This window comes from Lissotriton vulgaris, chromosome 5 (assembly GCF_964263255.1).
Source record: "Lissotriton vulgaris chromosome 5, aLisVul1.2, whole genome shotgun sequence".
NCBI classification, from domain to species: domain Eukaryota; kingdom Metazoa; phylum Chordata; class Amphibia; order Caudata; family Salamandridae; genus Lissotriton; species Lissotriton vulgaris.
Genome location: NC_141693.1, coordinates 1,139,240,482 through 1,139,261,703, shown reverse-complemented (window position 1 = coordinate 1,139,261,703; position 21,222 = coordinate 1,139,240,482). Strand labels below are relative to the sequence as shown.

The window sequence follows — 21,222 nt, the reverse complement described above, 5'->3', positions numbered from 1 at the left end:
AAATAGGACGACAACACGCATGTACGTGACCAGGTCACAAGCAGAAAAATGGACTGACGCTAGGGACACTATCAGAGACATTCAAATGGCTAGCACACAACACGAACTGACTGAATGGACACGGGTGGGATTGAAAGATGACGAAGGCTGCTGGCGGACAAAAGACACAGACAAATGGTTGCTACCTGACTCGTACCTGATTCCCATACTGACTATGGCGCACTCCCCTGCCCACATAGGATCAGCCCCCATGATTGAACTTGTCTCCAGAGTTTGGCACAATGATAAGATCACAGAGTCCGCCAAACGCTTGGTCCAACAATGTTTGATATGCCTACAACACAATCCCGGGAAAGGAACTGTAGTACCCCGGGGAGGGTTTGGGGTCCCAAATCACCCGTTTGAAGTCCTGCAAATGGACTACATCCAACTAGACAGATGTCAAGGCCTGAAATATGTACTTGTGGTGGTATGCGCATTTAGCAAATGGGTGGAAGCATATCCAACCTGTGACAACACTGCTATGGCCACAGCAAAGGTACTGTTAAAGGAGTTTTTCCCCCGCTACGGCCTTTGTCGAATTTTGTGGAGCGACAATGGCCCCCACTTCGTAGCCGAAGTTATCCAACTCATTTTGAAGGGGTTGGGTGTAAAACAAAAGTTCCACGCAGTCTTCCACCCCCAATCTGCTGGACTAGTTGAACGACATAACGCCACACTGAAACTAAAATTGGCCAAAATAGTAGCTACCACAGGACTGAAATGGCCAGACGCACTTCCCCTGGCATTACTCTCAATGCGTTCCACCCCCACCAAACACCACTTGACACCATACGAGGTTGTGTTCGGCCGGCCTATGAATGTTTGGTCTGCGCCGAAACCAACTTCCATTCATGACGTCCCAGACGTCCTAATGTCTGATTACTTATGCCAGTTGACTAAAACACTGTCTGTTATCCATCAACAGGTGCTGCATGCCATCCCTGACGCTTCCAGGGGTCCCGGACACACCATCCAACCTGGGGACTTCGTCCTGATCCGGAACTTCCAGCGTGCCAAGAGTCTGGAACCCCGGTGGACGGGCCCCTGGCAAGTCCTCATCACCACCCGAACAGCACTCCGGGTGGAGGGAAAACGCAACTGGCTGCATGCACACCATTGTAAGAAGATCTCCTCGACCCTGACCTCGACCGAAACCATCAACAGTCAAGAAGAGCTCCTGAACAAGGACCGACCGTCACTATCCTGCTATCCTGATACCGAAACACTTGAACTTTCAAAGTTCTCTGATCCCACGGTGCCATCAAGAGAAGGGTATTTCCTGCGTCGAAAGGAGGGAGTTACGGCTAAGTAGACCACGGACTGAGTTAAATCTCAGAACGGTGACCTAAACACTACCAAGGGTTACCTGGAGAGAAGCAAAGCAAAGTCTGTGGTTCTGCCCGCTACCGAGCCCCTTGAAGATGATGGAAGCGCCAGATAAGAAGATGATGGAAGCGCCAAATAAAACGATGATGAAGGAAACAGGAAATACCCACCGCAGAAACCCAAAAGCAGACAGACTCCATAGCCCAAAGACTATTGCGCTCTTCATCACAATCCTCTTCTGCCTTCTCCTCATGACCACTCTCTGGATTGTGGAAGAAAATACACCTGCTCACGAAACATTCCTGACCACTGTCCAGCCTACCACCATGAAGGAACATTATCTGATCTCGCTCTCTCCCCAACTCAGAGAGAGGCGAAAGGAATTTTGGAATAACTCCTTTGTACAACTACTTCACCAGCACAACCTTGCCACCAATGCCACCAACTGTTGGATCTGTGGGTTGCTACCCCACGCCACTGGACACTCGATACCATTCATCCCTTCACCTTTCTCAGTTCACGGTTCCTGTCTTGCCTGGCTGATGCTTCTGCAAGAAAGCTTTAAGGACAATGCCACCTCCAGCAAAACGGTAACGCATTTCTACCACGGGGTCTGGCGGAACAGAACAAAGACACACTTCTGCCCGCAGACCAACAACAACGCAATCCACTTGGACATCCCTGCTAAAGAACAAGTTGAAATGCAAGTGTTCAATAATCCAACCAGAACCACCTTCTCCTACCTGCGAAAACGAACGGCTGCCACTCTGACTGTGGCCCTGTCAGTCATCAACGTCACTGGCCACATGTGCATGGAAGGGCTTGGGACTCAGCTGGTAGGCCACAGTGCCTGCCGGTTTTCCAGAACTCTGGACTCCATCGACCCGCCTTCCTTTGTGGCATCTCCAAACACGTATTTCGTCTGCGGCACGAAGGCTTACACCTGGCTCCCCAAAGGCTGGGGGGGCACTTGTTTCATTTCCTTCATCCTTCCTCCGACTTATGTGGCATCAGCAAATCATCACAGACAGAAACGAGCCAAGGACATCGAACAAGCCGATTCAACAGGAGCACAATTCATCGATGCTATGAAAGGACTGGTCCCCCTCTGGGGCCCGATGGCAAACAGCCGTGCCATCCGACATCTGACTCAAGCAGCTGAGACAACAATGAACATCACGGCTGGTATCCTTGCTAACAACACCGCTGAACTTCAAGCGGTCCGCTTGGTGGCCCTCCAGAACCGCCTTGTCCTGGATGTGGTTCTTGCGGACCGTGGTGGAGCATGCCGCATCATTGGGTCCAGCTGCTGTACATACATACCGGACAACTCACCCTCAGTGTACAAAGCCATCGAACATCTCCACAGACTCTCTACAGAAGTACACCAGGAACAAGAAGAATGGTCGCTTGGTGGTTGGTTCTGGAACACTGTTAAGAACTGGGGTTGGAGACTGTTCACCATTATCCTGATTCCTGTAGTTGTGATATGCGGTCTATGCTTAGGAATTCAATGTCTGCCACCTCTGTGTTCATTATGTGCAAATTGTATTTGCCCTAAGACTGTGGACTTTGAAAACGAACGTATGAGAGCAATATATGATGCCGAGGTTAGGAATTTGATGAAGATTGACATTAAGTAAGCAAGTTGGCTAAGATATGTTGAAAAGGGAGGACTGTTAAAGATTAGACTGCAAAACGTCAACATTATCGGCGCCATCTTGCCCCCTTTTCGAGCCCATTCGTGCGCGTAAGCGGCAGCCATTTTTGAGCACCATGGCCTCCCTGCCCCTCGCTGATAGCCAGCGCGTCTCTCTCTCTCTCTCTTAACCTCCCAAGCATTCCCCCGCACACTGACAACCCCCGCTCTCTCATGTCTTGGGTCATAAACCCCTCTCCAGCGCAGTTTCACCACTGAATCTCATCCTGTTCCCAGCGCGACACCTCCCCTCATTCCTTTCATGGCCTCAAACCCTTTTGATGCAAACCCCCTTTTCCTGTATCCCCGTTTGTCTTCCCTGTTCCCAGGCCGCCACCTGGCTCTGCGGATACTGTTTATTACCCCGTACAGTAGGAAGCCTCCCCTCCCCATCAAAAGACCCCCGAACCGATCAAAGCCCCCACCCCATGAGATCCGATCAACCCCATACATTCCGTGAGTCGGCGGAATGCCCTGCTGTGTGACAACTATCACCTGTTGTGACCGGGGTGGGGAATCCGACTGTAAATGTATGTGGGAACGGGTCTGAAGGGGAGATTCCGAGGATGTTCTTTCTAGTACTAAAGTATTGCGAGAATGTGTTATGTGTAATAAAGGTCGTAAACTCCAGTATAAGAGGCCAGGCCTCAGAGATGTGGTTAGAGCACCTCGTGACGATACTTGCTGTCTGAATTGATGTGTTCTCCTCCGGAGAGAATAAAATCCTCGTTTCCCGCCTTCCAGTCTCCAGCGCCTGCTTCTTCATTAATTAATATCGGTGGGTCATAGAGGCGATACCGCCGGGCAACATAAAAGGGTTTTTGGTTACCGGTTGTCTTTGGAACCCTTTTTAACAAGGGGACTCAAGAAAATAATTTTCTATTCCAAGACGGCACACCCTAAATTTGGGCTGTCCTGATTAATCCTTTTTCCTTGGCTAGGTTCACACAATCCATCATATGGATTCAAGTGTTACACTCCCCACAAGGAGCTGCAGCACTGTTTCCAGCATGGCCACACAGCTTAGAAGGCCTTGACCTTTAAGCGGAAGGACAAGCCAAAACTGGACACACACTTCCTAGTTCTGCAGACAGGCTTTTGCATAAATGTTCTATGCTGGTGGGAGCCCAGTGCGGTCGTTGTCGGCTCAGTGGGTCTCAGACAGCACTTAAGAGTAAATGTAAACTCCTGTCACTCTTCACTGCATAAGATCAACTAACATGACCTAACATATTTCCCAGAGTAGTACAAAAACACAACTAAGAAAATAACACCTACCTTGAAAAAGGATGAGAAAACAGGCGGCGTGGAAGGATAGCAGCTGCATCATATTGAAAGGACTGAAATGTAAAAATACACGTATTATTTAAAATAATGATGTGGTAATTCATTTTTTTAAAAGGCCCTGTTGATTCTGACTACTCTCAACCAATTTTCAATGCCTTGGTTTAAAGCATTATTAACAAAAGAATTCAAAAACAATCTGAAATACATAAATAGTAATCTACCCTGTAAATATTAACAGTGTCTAACGACAACCGTCTCAACGTTTTTTATAGATTATTTTGTTAATTAGGAGAATGTAAATATTGTGAGCATTTGCGTAGAAGAAGTGCAGTTTATTTTCTTGCCTTTGACAAAGGTTAACATTAATGTCTTACTCTGAGCAGAATGCTGCAATCCTGGGAAATTCTTCATATTACTCTGTACATGTGCATTCGCATTACAGGTGAAAAGAAATGCGTTCTCCTTGATAATGTCTTAACCAATGGGCATGCGTAAATATGGAGAGTCAACGGTAGAAAGCAAGGCAAATGAGGGTTTGAAGGAAAGAGAAAGAACTACAGGTATTGGTCAGTGACTCCAGATTCAATTTTTCAAAACGAATGGTGGTGAGCAGGTGAGCAGGAGCCCCTCTCCTTGAATGCCAGTCTTGGACAATAACCCGGCCAGAGTAGGAGGATTTATAGGAGTCAGCTAATGGAGTTGTGTGACTGATTATAGATTTTCCTAGCACTGGTGCACCAGAGGCCCTGCGTGAATTCTCTCGAGACCTGGAAACGTCGGTGGCGCTGTGGTGGCCACAGTGTTGTTGAATGACATAATAAAGTAGGAAGGTGTGCTGTTGGTTGTGGTAGGTCTGTACAGCCCAACACCTCAAATGGCTCAGAATAATCCAAAAAAGTTAAAATGTGTGAAACAAAAGGCTGCTCGTTATGTAATAGGCGAGGAAGGGGAACAAAGCAATCAGAGGTTCCAAGTGATAGTTTAGTTTCAGATGTTTACTTGGTTGGTTCATGAATGAAAAAGCTGTCCATGAATGATGTAAACAAAACACGAGGACTGAGCCATCCTCTCATTCATTATTTATGTATTAACATTTGAATGCTTTGGTATTCATCCTTTACAAACCCACAGGAGAGGGATACAGGCTCTTTCTATTGTTGGGCCATTTGAAAGCTTACTCTGCCAAGCACTGCTTCAATGGAGCAGTAATACACCGCTATTAACATTTAGAACACCTTACTTACAATTTACAATGGCAATACTCAACACCTTGATATAAATTGTAGGTCTTGTTCGCCATAAACGTTAATTTCCCCTAACATGTAAGAGTCCAGGTTACTTACAAGCAAATAATACAAACAATTGGGTTTCTAAAGTGCACACAGTATGTATGTAGCCTTTACGTTACCAGACAAAATTAATCCAGATCTTGGTTTCTATACACTTCTCAAAGACTGATGTCTCTCAGTTTGACTAGGTTATCCTCATTTTGATGTCCTCAACCAACACATAATATAAAACATCGTTTTATACAATGCTTCAGACAGTAATTTTACAATTTAAGCACCGTAAACAAGAGACTGTAATAATACCGAGTTTGTTGTTATTACATTTATCAACATCGGAAGGATGAAAGCATATGCTGGACTCGGCATTGTGACCCGCAAGTCAAACACAGATGTTGGCAGCATGTGCTCAACCCTATGAGCTATTGCGTCAAGGAACTTGATGTTTCCTGTTCGAAACACCAGTTGTACCCCTCACCTCATTTGAAAAGCTGGCCTACGAAAAGACTTTTCTCCGGTATTACCAATTTAAAACATTTCTCAGCTAAACTGCGTTCCTATTACATTTCTTCCATTAGATTTTAGCCTTAGATTTTACATATTCTTTACTCGCATACCACAGATAGAAGCATTTTATTGTTGCATTTTTTTGTCATCGTTTGTTTTACATGGCTGCTTGCTGTGCTTTTCATTGGTGCAGTGGAATTTGTTGTATGTCATGTTGGTGACACAGTTTAAGTATCGTTGATATGTTGCTCTTTTAGTTCCTAGCCTGTCCAAACCTGGTGTCCTCCTGACAGCAAAGATTGCGGCAAATGAAGCTCACACACACAACTTGTTTCAAACAAACCACAGGCCTGGCTGGCAGACACTTGGTCTACCACTTTAGGTTACTGGTGAAACAGAGCCCGGGGCTTAGACTAGGGAAACTAAGGCATGAGTAAAGACCTTCATGCTGCTCACTTTCTACCCTTCTCTTTAGTGCAGAGTAGCAAACATCTACTCACCACTGGCCACCTTCACCCCCTTGTACAGATACATGCAAAGAACTCCATACCATTGACGCACGCACACGCACCATGGATTCACCGAACTTCCTCCAGGACAGAGATGTGCAAGATTCTTGTCTATGTGGACCTGGTGGCGCTTAAGAAGAAGGGGCCCAGGGCAAAGTAGATTGCCCAGTCCCTCCCTTGGACTGGAGCCATGTTTGAAGTTTCTATTGCATCTAGTGAAGTGGGGTGGCCGCTTGCTACTGTCACTCGAGGCCGCTGCTTGGTATAACCTCAATATAACTCTGGTCCTTCTGAAGAGCTTTCTTGGTAAGTGAGACCCTGAGACTTGAACATATTCACGGACTCGGTATGGTGCTGGAATCTTCTGTAAATAAGACCCAGGGACTACAGTGCTTCTGTTAATCTTCAGGTGCAGAGCTTTGTACCTGTGCTTTGAACAGACCTCTCATCAGGTGAAGGTCATGAATGCATCTCTGTTTGGGGTCCCTGGAGCAGGAATGTCTGAAAGAGAAAGTCCAGCGTGGTGATCTTATCTGGGCAGGAGATGGCGGCGCGGTCTGGAGACCGTTCCGGCCTTGTCATCGCTTAAGTTCCCAGCTCCGCGCCCTTTGAAATCTCAGTGAATGCTTGGCACAAAGTCAGGCAAACGAACAGTGTCCCCCTTTCTCTCCAGGCCGACAAAAACAGTCCATGCTGGCTAAGAGGCCGCTCCGCCAGTGCTTGGCCTCTGTTCCCGCCATTAATGGTACAGTCGGCTACGCAGACTGCTTATAAGATGAAACAATAACCGTCTTGGGAGATCTCTTGCTCAAATCTGGGTTGGAGACATTACGGGGCACACAGACCTTGAATATTTGATCCAATAATCTGCACAATATGGCTTTTTATTTTAGCATGTACCACGAAGAATCAGATGTGAGAGGGACTTAAAGTTTGTTTGAGCGGTCTTTCTGTACAGATTTCGAATAGACAAAAAGATGCTTGGAGGGATAAATTGAAAAGGGGAAATATTTGAAGCAATTGAAACAACATGATGCATTAGATGATACACAATAAACTGGATGAAAAAAAAGTAGCAAATGTCTAAATTTGTAGCATAAACATATGGAATGCGGAAATGTACAACAGTTTATTTGATTCACAAAAAACTTTCCATGCCTCTGGAGTCAAGCTATCCTGGCTGATGAGGGGTGAAATCCCGAAACCTGTCCTAGGATGCTTGTTTCCAGTCCAGGGAGGACCTGGCTTGGCAGTTCGGGCTGGACTGTTCCCCTTGGGGGCAGGGTCAAGACTGATTTGCATATCGCTGGCTTTAAACTGGAATGGCATGGGGAGCAAAAAAACGATGGATTTTGGCGCAGATCTCTGTACTGGGGTGGAGGTTTGACTTTGTTTTGCATTCTGCCATCAATTGTTCTTTTCAAATTTCTAGCATAAGCATATGGAATGCGGAAATGTACAACAGTTTACTTAATTCACTAAACTTTGAGTGTAAAGTATGCAGTCCCCCACAAACTTCACCAAGTGCATGACCATGGTAGCAGACTGGATGCGAAATAACTGCCTGCAGCTCAACTCTGAGAAGACGGAAGTACTGATCTTCGGCAACAAGACCTCCCCATGGGTGTCCACCGGGTGGAAGTTAGAGCTAGGACCAACACCCACACCCACAGACCATGCTAAAAATTAAGGGAGGATCCTAGATGACAAGCTCCAACATGACAGCTCAAGTCAACGCAATGTGCACCACCTGCTTCCACATTCTACGCATGCTAAAAAAGATCTTCAAATGATTGCCTCAGAACACCAGACATACCGCCACATGAAGACTCATAACCAGAATGATGAACTACAGCAAAACTCTCAACGCTGGAATTTCTAAACAAGTCTTACACAAATTCCAGATCATCCAGAGCATCACTGCAAGACTCACACTCGACATTCCATGTCCCACCCACATCACAACGCACCTCAAGAAGCTTTACTGGCTCCCCATTTACAAGTGCAGTCAATTCAAACTTCTCACGCACACACACAAAGCCCTACACAACACAGGACCAGAATACCTGAACAGCCACATACACTTCCATGAACCCACCAGACACGTACGCTCTGCCTCTCTCACCCATTGCCCGCATCCGCAAAAGCAAAATTGGAGGTCGCTCCTTCTCCAACATCTCACCCAAGACATGTAACAACCTCCATCAACACATCAGAGCCTGCTCCTCTTTACTTCTTGAGTTCTGCAAGAAGCTGAAGGCCTGGCTCTTCATATACGCACCTTGGGGACCACATTCCTACACACCTGCCCAAGTGCCTAGATACCCTCATGGGTGATCTGTGAGCTCTGTAAGTCAATATAACATAATATCATTGTCCCAATCATTACTTTGGAGATGAATCCCACCTCGAGACAGGAAACTCCAGAAAATGCTGAGAAAGCAGCTATGCCTTCCCCCACTCACACATAAATGAAGGTCATGTCATAAATAGAGAGTGGTGGGCCATGATGAGTGAAACAGGCAAGGCTAGTAATAATAAAAATGATCAGAAAATAATCAGTGCATTTCCTCTATATTCACCATCCTCGTCCCAGTCATTACTTTTGAGGAATACAAAAGCAACAATGCACCTTTTCTTACAAGAAATACACAAACAGCAGGTATAAGTCAAACCCAGTGATTCTGATGAAAGTTCAAACAAAATAGATTTATTACAAGATAGAACTAAGCACACAAATACCAAAGTTCCTCTCATTATTCTCCAAAGCTTGGAGCTTGTAATGATGTAATAAAATTTGAGGTGAACTCCATGTAGCAGCTCTACAAATTTCTAAATCAAATTGAATACAACTCAACACTTTTAGCAATCAAACATATTGCTAAAATGACCTTTGATTCTTTAAGACTGTGAATGAACATGAACACAACTTCTCTTTTGAAGGCCACCCTGTCCTGATCATTTTTTTCTCACTTGCTCTACTCTTCTTAAGCATCATTTGCTATATTACATGGGTCCTTCATTTTGGGCCATAAACACATCTCTCCCTAGAACAGAGATCTTCAAACTTTTTTGCTCTGTGCCCCCTAAGCATAATGTTTTAATGTCAAGCCCCCCCTCCAAAACTTTACGGTAAGGATTGGGTGAGTGAGAGGGAAAGGGCCGAGCATAGGGGCTATGGATTATGAAATCATTTCAGGAGTACTTTTTCGATAGCTCATGAACCACACTAATTATGAGACTTCAAAAATAGCAAATGAATCAAACAACAACAGTTATTGATCCCAAAATACTGCCCCCTATAATTGAGGTGTTGTGAGCCCCTCGCACTACTGGACCTCAAAGCAACTACACTTGCTGCACAAATGATAACTTCAGTCCTGAGTAGCAGGCTATCTCCTCTGACTCTTATACCCCTTCACCACTATGCAGGACCATCATTCTATTCTTAAAACAGGCCCTTTCAGAAAACAAAGAACTCCCAAATGTGGTCTTTCTTTATCTGCAATGGTGTCCTTCGTCCTAATGTTAGAAAATAAAATCCCATTCACCTTTTTTAAAGTGAAACAGTCATAATTGTGTTTAAGTGAGCCCCTCTGACCCCTGGTTCACTAATGTTAGCTACTGCCTGGCAAAGAGGGCAGTCTCCTCTGCCGTTTGTTAAAAACATGGACTCCCATCTAGCCGCACACCCTTCTCTGCCATCTCTCTGAGGCCAAACAAAGGTGTCTCCCCTGCATTAATTTTTCCCCTCCTATGGGCATTTGCGCTGAGGCCCAAGTCAACACCGACAAGTGTATAGCGGGCCCTAATGCAAAGAAGGCTGTTACACTACATCCTCTTACCAACTGTTAATTGATTACTCACTTAATTTCAGGGCCACTGGAATTATACGTTTCTGAGGCAGAAGCGTTTTCTGCATTGCAATGGATGTACCACATTTGCTACATAACCTATCATCTGCTGCATAATCTGCAGATTTTTTTTTTATTTCTGTAATTTTTTATTGAGTAAAAAAAAATATATAACGAAAAAATGTGATTCTAGTTCAAAGGGATTAACAGTGACTTAAAACGTGGCTGGTGACATGTTCCAGAGCAGTAGAAGGCCCTTCATAAAGGCTGATTGGTCATCTTGAAGTTGCTTATTGATATATTTGGGTCTTAAAGTGGTACTAAAGAGGTATAATATTTCACCTTAGTGTTATCATGACTAAAAATTTAATAAAGCTAACCACAAAATGTGACAGATTATGCTGCATAATTTACCTTTTCTTCCTGCATAACTTGGTCCTCTCTTGCCACATAATTCCAATGGCCCTGCTTAATGCGTCAAAGTGACAATTATTTTTTTAGAGGTATTGTAAGGGTGTTATACTTCAGAAAATGCTTACATTAGGGACAGTCTGATCATTTATGACTAAAGGCTATATTTTGTAGGAAAGTGTTTTTATTTCAAACACTGCATGATATTGCAGCAGCCTATGATAGACTGTGTGTATTGCAACTTGATTTTATTATTCAGGGAATCATTTGCTCATTATTTCATATATAGTTAGCTGACAGCGAAGAAACTAAATACTCGGACTAGTTAATTATTTTCCTTTAGGCAACTTATTGACACTCAGTGACCTCCTTCACAGCACTTCAGTATGCGTGTAAATGAAGACAGCCAGGAAATGAAGCAGATAAATATGGCTGCAGTTCCAGGCCATCTTCATTTACATGTAATTGGAAAGGCATTCGCGCCCCCCTTGGAAACCATCCACGGACCCCCAGGGGGGCGCGCCCCACAGTTTGAAGACCTCTGGATATGAAGGAAATTCTGAGATTATTATGTTCTAGGGCCTAGAACATAATAATCTCAGAATTTCCTTCACATCCATCTGCACACTTCACAAATCATTGGCAAAAACTCACAAATCTCCTACCAACAATGACTCTTCAACTCCTCTAATGTACCTAACTAATTGAAAAATAACAATTTCAGTTATGAAGAACCTTCGATGTAATGCATAACATCGTTCAGCTTGGGAACACAAGACTAACACATATCAACTAGAGTCCACTAGAATCCTGGAATAATGCACACAATGGTTTTCATCTAAGGAGCATAAGTGGAAAACCAAAATTAAACAATTGACTATCCACTAAAACTAGACTCTCAGAGTAGCATGCTAGTCATCAAAAAGTGCCTCAACGCCTCACTAGTGGTAGTAAGAGTTATTTAAATGCAATTGCAATGTGATACAATACAGGAAGATTCCAAGTCGATTTACCCTGAATCTGAGCAAGGAGTGGGATAGAGGGCAATGAATATGCCAAGGCAATAGTGACCAGATCTGCCTGCTTATCCCAAAAGAAGAGCTCTTCCTGCCTTGGCCTGCTGCTCCAAAAGTTAAAAGCAAATAGGCTCTCTAAAGGAAAGTACATGATCGGTCTGGATACACCAAGATAGCCATTCCAACCTCCAGTTTGTAAGAAGCTCCTCTTTAAAAGAGAGCTAATCCAATGACAATATAAAGAAATAATTAAATCCTGACCCTTGTGGAAATTGGAGGCTACCTTAGGAAGACAATAGGGGTTAGGACAAAGCACTACTGTGTCATCAATGATAGAAAGAAATGGTGATCAGACAAACAATGCGATCAATTCAAGTATCCTTCAAGCTGATGTAATTCACACTACAAAACAATCTTAATGGAGAAAAAGATCATTTCAACTGATAGCAGAGACTTGAAAGGATTTCCTTCAAGAACTTTGAGGGCTAATGGTAGATCCCATGGAAGGGAGATTGGTAGTGAAGGGTGGATTAAACAAAAGCTCTTCAAAAGAGGAACAGCTGACATTTCTCCATCCCACAAGGATCCTTAAATGTGCTAATGGTCACCTGCTGTGCCCTCAGAGTAGAAATGGAAATATGTAGCTCCAATTCATTCCACGGGAATTGCCTTTATGAACATTACACCATTTCTGAAGAGCTCTCCAATGGAGGGGGGAAGATTTAAGGGCGGAAGGCCCAGAATGCTTCTGAATGGCTTTCGCTACAAGGAGAGGCAACCCTGTGCTCTGCAAACCGCTCCTCTCAACTCCCATACAGAAAGGGATCATCTTTCTCATATCAGTAACCCCATAAGAACATGGCCGGACTGGGATCGCCAAAACCAGCCCTGGTAATTACGTCTGATCTGCAGGCGGGTCGGTGGAGGGGGGGTCTGGCAGGACCACTGCTGCTGTGCTTTCATTACAAGGGGCCGATTTTGCAGCACTGCTGAAAAACCGGCCCCCAGCGGTCCAAAACCGACCCCCACGCTTTCAGCCCATCGGGGAAACGCTTGGTGCCCGCTAGGGCCAGTCTGACCCAGCATAGGAAGGAGGGGGAGAAGAAGTCAATGGACGTCTACAAAGACAAGTCTTAGAAGGGACATCACAATCTCTGTGGCCAGAATGGAATCATCACAATCACATCCATTTCCTCCCATTCAATCCTGGCCAGTGTTTTAGGGATTATGTGGAAAGGTGGGAAAACATATGGGAACCTCACTAATAATGCAACTATACTCCAAGAACCCATAATGGGGTGTCTGGAACAGAAGAGTGGGGCCCGGGCATTACCTAGGGAGGCAAAAAAACATGAATGCAGGCCTGTACCTTTGGCTAGCTTTGTGAAAGGTGGCTAGGGACAGAGCATGGTCCTCGGATGATGGAAATCTCCTGCTCGGCTAATCTGCCTAAATGTTGTCCAAACCCCTTATATGAATGGCATTTAAAGATAAGAGACAATGTTCTTCCCAGCGACCCAAGCCCCCTGCCAGGATCCACAGAGTATCGCTTTATGGCCTCCCTGAAGATGTAGGAGACTCACAAGATAGTGTATGACTTTAGGAACACATGATGATTTTGAACAACAAATGACTCAAAACCACTAGTAACTCGTTTTAGTTGGAGGAATGCCGCGCTGCCATTTGAGACTATCGCTCTGTTCTGAGTTGTCTCCAGAAATGTCCTCCCAGGCTAGAGAGTTTGCATTTCTGGTCATAATCTTTGGAGGAGTCAAGCGTGGGGAAGGCCCTCGAGTGAGACTTGATGGATTGACCCACCATTGAAGAGACATTCTGATCCCTTGAGAGATAGAAACTATGGCCGCCTAATCTTGAGAGACAGGGATCCAATGAATCTTCATCTGATTCAGAAGAAGGCAGAGATAGTGCCATGCCCTTTGCCCTGTGACAAAGCATGCCGTCTTGTGTCCCTTTACCCTCAGTCGCATCCTCACTGGTGCTAGCTAGAGGTCCAAAAGGGGAGATAGCAGGTGGCGATTTTTCAGAGCTCCGACTTCTGGAGGAGACACTGTGCCTATATCTGTCCTGAAATTAGATCTTATACACACACAATCCTGAGAAGGGGTCATCGGGCATCTGGAAATGTTGAGGACAGGAATAAACTACCTCCAGCCCTTCCTAGGTCAAGGTTTATAACAGAGCATGCAAGATGTGCAATAGGCAAGCGAAATGTAGCAATGCATATAGTTTTCAAATAATGTGTGTAGGAACAGCGGCCAAGTGCAATAACAATATTTGAATTGAGGTTAATTAAAATGAAGAGTGAATATTCTAACAAAATCCAATAAACTGAAACCTGCTCGAACATGCTGTATGCATGGCTCCTCCTACACACGGCGAGATATGAATATTGGGGCAAATCAGCAAAGAACAATAATACTATTCAAATGTCAAGTTATTCTACAATGTGTATACTTCACACATATGGAGCAGACGTGTGCGAATACCCAATAGTAGGAAGCTATGCACACGTGGTACACTTCTAAATGTGTGACTAGCCCCCATGTCTTACATATTCCAATGAAGGAACTCCTAAATTTGGCAGGCTGGGAAATGCCTGACCTCGTTCGGGGAGACACCTGCTCCTCTGCAAAAAATAAATGCTGTGCCCAACGTGCAACTTGGCTCACAGGCAGATCAGAGCTTCTTCCATGGGAGGCACATGCCAGGTGCTCAAAGTGGCACTGAAAGAATCTGAACGAAAGTTGACTCGGTAAGTTAACGCTCGTTGCGGACATCTACTGAGATCTGAAGGGCACACATTCAAATACCGGCAATGCCAACTCAGCCTTCCATCCTTCCGAGGTCGATGAGAGTATTAAAAATTGGGTAATAGTGACTTCGCCCATTCACGGTCGTTAGAAAAATCTGAATTGCGGTATACTGTGCAGTAAAATGCAATGTAAAAATGTATCGTGTCTAAAAAAAAAAATGCTACATAAAAAATGTATCATGTGGCGGTGAATTGAAAGAACGTCCCAGGAACCAGTACAACATCGTCAGATCGTCCCTGAACCCCAAACTCCCGCTATGGTTGTCTCCTAAAGAATACATCACTCACTAGCGCTTCTACCAATACTGACTTTCTGTTAGCAGCAACTGTGGTGTCTGTATCTAATGACTGTGTAATCTATGAAAGGCATTTTCTATTCAAAAAGTTAACCAAATATATACGTCGCCGGGCAAGATGGCCGCCGGAGCTGGCTTTCACAGTGATGGTGATGCAAACACGGGGTTTGGGCGACTCCATCAGAAATGTAAGTCTGTTTTTACTGGCAGTTGAGGAGAGCACGCGGCGGAGGCTCGAAACAACAACACCGTTTAGGAAGGATTCAATAAGTACATGGAGGGCAATGGCGCCGGTCTCAAGAACGTCCCACGCACCTCTCCCTTCAGCCCCTTCATAAAACACTGACCTTTACTCTAAAAGCAGCCGTCGGTACACTGTTAAAGAAGCAGCTTCCCATTAGAACATCAGCCCATGGAGACAACTGGAGCATTTTTTGACATCACTTACCCAGGGGTGTAATACAGGCTCATGTTGTGCAGAAGGGCCCGAACCCTTCCTGGGGGCCTCCATTCAGCCTAAAAGATATGAACAGCTCGACATAAGCATGAATGTCCTAAAAAATCCCATCATCGCTCCAAGCGTTGCAACCCTTCTGGCTGACCACTAGTGCTGTGTCCAAAGGCGACCTCCTCTTTATCCTCCCTCCTGCAGCCATTAGTTCAGCTAATCTTCTAAGTTTTGAACCATTATCCATCCCTACACTACTGTAGTCATCAAAACCAAATACCAAACGAGACTACTCTACAAAAAAATTCAAAATCATGGCCAAAAGGCAACAAAACCTGAAAATAGGTTTCAAACGATCAGTCATCCGTCCCAGGACCGTCACACAAACCTCCCACTTCATCCCACAGCTCCTGAAGACTAGGACAGGGACGCAGCCTCACTACAACTCAACTCCATATCCATCAGAGCATGGCAAAACACTTAGGGGTGCCCTCAAAATTCATCCTGACTATCCAGGCAGATGACGCCATTGAAAGCACGTGCTCAGCCGATCAACTATCCTTCCCACAAATATGGCCCGATCGCAACCTCAGTGTCTCTCGCATACCAAACCCTGCTACAGTAGTCTTCCTTCTGCCATCCTGGTCCAACCATGCCCTCATCAATTTCAACGTACCGGATGAATTCACCTTCAAACAGATTCCCACAGTTAGTAAACCTGTGTTTTCCTGCACCCGAAAAAGCAGCGATATCAAGCCCTTTCATGTAGTGCATTCACCATTTGGAAGGCCAGATCTGCAAAATCAGTAAAAAAACAAACTAACGTATTCAGCTGACAAATCTTCCAAAGAAATTTGAGTGTATACCACAAACTCACCACCATCCCATCATCATTCAAGACGACCCTCACCTAGAACTAGGCATTTCTTGGCCCCTTCCTTTCCTCCAAACAGGTTGTTTCCAGCAGAGGATACACAAACATTGATTGACCAGTTCAGAGAACCAGTTCCCTGCTGCTTCCCTGCCTTGCTTTTGCAGAAGGTGTTTGGGGGAGCTGCTTTAAGACCCAATGTAGTGTCTCGACTATGTTGCGAGCCTCGACTTTTTATTCCTGTGATCAAAGGCTTCCAGTTAAGCTGGAGCACCCTATGTTTGGGACAGTGTTAGGCTCGGTTTACGGCACCAAGCAGGCAATATACTGGGGTCACTGTATGGAATGTGTTCAGGAACATGTCCAGGTCTGCAACGCATACATAAGAGGTTCAGAGACTGGGCGAGGCTGCCGGCTGCAGCGCACACAAAGCCTTGCTTGAGATAAAGTCATGCTGAATATGGTCTTTTCTGAACAGATAGGGTGGATGAAAAAGTGGAAGATTGCCACCTCACACCAAGGGTAGCATTGAAGCACCAAAGTGCATACAAGCATGGAGAAGCAAAGGGACCTTGACTTACCTCGGTGAGTGAGAACAGTAGCATAACTCTAAGTGATCTAATGCAGAATGTAGGCCCCCCCCCCCCCCAGAGGGGCACCCAGATAAACACCTGGTGGATTCCAGTCATGCGATAGCAGTTGAAGGGAGACTTCTGCTGGTCAGGGACATTTCCTAGATGTTGACTAGAGCACTCAAGCCCCCTCTGCACATCAGAACAGGGTTATCCTGTCCTCCAGGAGAGGCACATAGAGCAAAAGACCAAGTCCAATAGAAATAAAGCAGTTTTACATCTGGCATTTAAACATGGTGACAACTTGAACTACTTGCTTCCAAGAGCTCTCTGAATGAAGCACATTGTAAATTATATTAACGCAACGTTAGAGAAACTTACCCCGGCAGCGACCACCCAGCCGCGTGTTTCAAAGCATGCATGCCCGGGACCTAGACAGCACCTGCTGTAATTGGCACGGTGGGACAACATAGCTTGAGGTGGATCAAAGAGCAGTGCCCACCTTTGAGCTGGGCCTTCAGATACTAACGATGCCCTTTTCAGTTAAAAGTGTGAGAGAAAGTATCAACTAGTCTCATGAAGGGCTGCCTGATCCTCTGAACGCTTTTAACAGCAGCCAGAGAATTCAGCATTCAGCAACCCCCCCAACCTATCTAATCCTACATTAATTAAAAGGAGCATCTGGCTCAGTTTAAATAAGTGACAGCTTGGGGCACCTTGCCCTGTTTATGCACGGAGTATGCGTGTTGGAATTTGGAAGAAAAAAATGTGCCCCTCCTACTTTCAGGGTAATCAACACTTAAAAAACAGACTATATAGCTAACTATTAGCTCCCTGTCATCCAGAACGTGTCAGGAGAAAGCGGATACAGTGATAAATGGCAAAGCCTGTTCCTTGTAAAGTGACTTTCCATAGCTTGGGTTATTTCTAACCTCAAATTTCATAAGACACCAGGTGGGCGTGGCACGCGAGGTCAACCAAGGCTCGCAGTGAACGTTTTAAGAAACATTCTCTGCAGACAAGATGAATATTGAACCCACGTGAGGTTAGATGGCCTGAAAAAACCATAGGTTTCACACATGTTATAGTTAGCTGGACATTTCACTCATACAAAACCATTGAAATTCCCCTGTTATAGTTAGCTCAGCTAACTATAACTCGTGCGCCCGCAATGCACTGCTGATGACGTCACGTACTACATCACTCATGACATGGTCAGTGACAAATGAGCCTGTAAAATGAAGGCCCGGGAGGTTATCAAAAATACCCCCACCCGCACCCAGTAACCACGAGAAACAGCCTAGCACCCAGAGTCAGTGTCATCTAAAGATTTTGGGGGCCCTGGGCAAGACATACTTTGGGGGTCCCTATTCAGAAAAACTTTTAATTATATTGCCCATTTTCAACTAATTGAAGCCCACGTGATGCCAACAGTAGCAACATATATCTTACATTTTGTTGAAATGTGGCTTGCCGGGAATACCAAAAATCCTTAAGGGGACATGTAGAGAGACAGAGTCAGAAGTAAAGGTTGGCAGAGACATTTAGATAATGAAAAGGATAGACGGGGGTCAAATAGAGACAAGGGTCACTTTCCCAGGGGGGCCTTGGAAGCTGGGAGACCTAAGCAGTTGCCCACTTTGCCTGTGCCTTAAAACGCCTCTACCCAGAGTCTACCCTTAGCACAATGAGAGCATCCATGCTCTATTTGAGCATCACCACATGTATAAAGAGTAGCGCTGGTAAATTTCAGCACCAGTACTGGCACTTTGACATATTAATTAATATAGTATTGGAGGCATCCTGCCATATTTCTGCAGAATCCAAAGCGATAATATTCAGTGTCCTATTTAAGCAAAACTCATATGTTGAACATGTACCAGTATATGATGGCAACTCCCTGGCATATAGTCACACAATGTCATTAGTTCAGGTGGCGTATTTTACGATAGGTTTATGAGTTATTAACTGGCATATCAATGCCTTGCACATTATTTTAAAAGTGTGTAATTTTTCGTAGTATAGGATTTACATTTTCCAATACTGTGTATATATAGTGCAGGAAAATGCTTAACGCGTGGTACAAATACATATACCTTCTGTGCACCCGGTATTTTGTAACAGCAGACACTTTTCTTACCTGCGCATGCATAGTTTTTTGCTGGAAAAAAGCAATTAAACTGTGCTTTGGGGCAGACAGTGAAATATTGGAATAAGTCATTAGTCCCTCTTCAAAAACCATCAAACAGGTGCTCTCAAATGTACTGCTTGGTCTCAATGTTTTACGAAATCTTAAGGAGATGCACTTTCAAACCCTTCCACAGATTGTCAGGCCAGCTAAGTGCAATGTGGGACTGATCTTAAGATTGTTGCCGGGGCTGCTTTATTTGCCAGTCAGGCCATCACTCTGGGAGGAGTACAGGAAAGGGGTTTACAAGCCAAGTCTGGACTTTCTCCACAGATCATGATAACAGATAATATCCCAAAGCTGGATGAATAAGTCTTTGTTTCATGTCTATCTGTGAGGGATAACAGTAGACGATGGGAGGGAGGGGGGGGGGGGGGGTAAGGAAAATTTACAGAGTTGTAAATCCCTCAAGACCTACCCTAATAATTTGGAGATTTATGGCTGCTTCCTCCCAAAAGTTCTGCAAATTACAGCCAAGTAATAGAACTTAAGCACAGAAATACAAGTGATTTGCATTAATTTCTCTTCATGTGTTCTTTCAACATGTGTGTGCCCTCTCCGCAATTCAGAGATTTTGAAACTGGTTAGGAAGTTAGAGAAGTTTAAAAAATATGTTTTGAGTGTATTTCTTTTTTATGGAAGTCAATTTAAGTCTAAAAGTACTTGCTCCATTCATAGCCCTGTGAAAACGGGGAATACAGATGCACTTTCCCCCTTGTATTGTCTCACACCTGTTTATGACTTTCTTAATGTTGCAAATTGGTTCTTCCCATTTAGGCTACCTGATTTTCTGATTTTTATCACCCGGTTTTTGGACATTTACTATGGCTGAGTCTTATTACCAGAGTCTCACTCACAGTAAATTCACAGTAATTGAAATGAGTGTGTTTACCACCAGTGTCTGCATTTAAGATAAGGCCACTGCAGCACTGAGCTGATTACATGTGAACATGTGTGCACACATATGCAGTCTGTAAATATGAGGCTATTGTTGTGCACAGCCTTGTAATTACGCACAGGTATCCTGGCACAGACGGGACTCTGCAAGGATAGCTGTGGACCTGACATAGGCCTTATAATAATAGTGGGCATTCATAGAGAGGTCTTTACACTCACATGCATGCTCATCAACACCCACTCACTCACCAAACATGCCACAGAGATCAAGGTGCTGATGTATGATAATTCCCGACTGCTTTTCCCCCAGGGAAACCTGGCTGAACCCTGTATCAGCACCTGCTATTGCCAAAGTCATTTTCTGGCTACGAGATTGCAAGGCAAGACAGACATCACAAGCACAAAGGTGGAATCATCACCATCCAAAAGAACACTGTCAGCTACACCACATCCACAGACACGTCCTCCTCCAACATGGAACACCTATCGTTCAAGCTCCACGTCACAGCCAACTTCACCCTAAGTAGCACTCTCCTCTACAGACCACCATTACTGTGCACCAACCTCACTGACAACATCACACATTTTGTTGCATCACTTGTCCTCTATGACAGCAATTACTTACTATTTTGAGACCTGAAATTCCACCTGGAAGACCATGCCGAACTCATCTCAACAGCACTCATTGAAACTTTGGAAGCCTGTCTCTCACTCAACGAATCAAGGGACATAACCAGATCACTGTACACCTCCTAGACTGTATTTCCACCGACTTCAGCAACATCAGAATCAACAAGCCCACACCAGTCCCCTGGATAGACCACACCATGGCCAAGTTCAGCATCCCCTTCCAGGTCCAACGCATATGCACCACCGCTAGACAAGTCACCCAAAACTGGGACAGCATTACTGACAGGGAGAAGAATATGCTCAACATCTACTATCCTGAACACAAGAAAAGCCTCAAAAAGCTATCAAGAGTTTTAACAATTGGATCACCTCTTGTGCTGACTCCCTGACAACCCTCAAACACTGCAATACAACAAGATCTAGACCCCAGGCCAGTTGGTACATGGAGGAACTCAGACTGATGAAACACCACTGCAAACAACTGGATCACAATTGAAGAATCAACCAAGACAATGAAGACAGAAGCATGTCTAAATTCACCCTAAAATGC

The 21,222-nt window shown here is 44.8% G+C and overlaps 1 protein-coding gene across 1 annotated transcript in view; it reads right to left on the bottom strand.

Annotated features, from left to right (window-relative positions):
- Positions 1 to 21,222, bottom strand: part of VWA2 (von Willebrand factor A domain containing 2) — a 282,676-nt gene that overhangs the window by 247,618 nt on the left and 13,836 nt on the right. Inside the window, exon 2 of the mRNA XM_086922879.1 lies at positions 4,346 to 4,407. Coding sequence (XP_086779005.1) covers positions 4,346 to 4,407 — 62 coding nt within the window. The remainder of the gene's footprint in view (positions 1 to 4,345; positions 4,408 to 21,222) is intronic.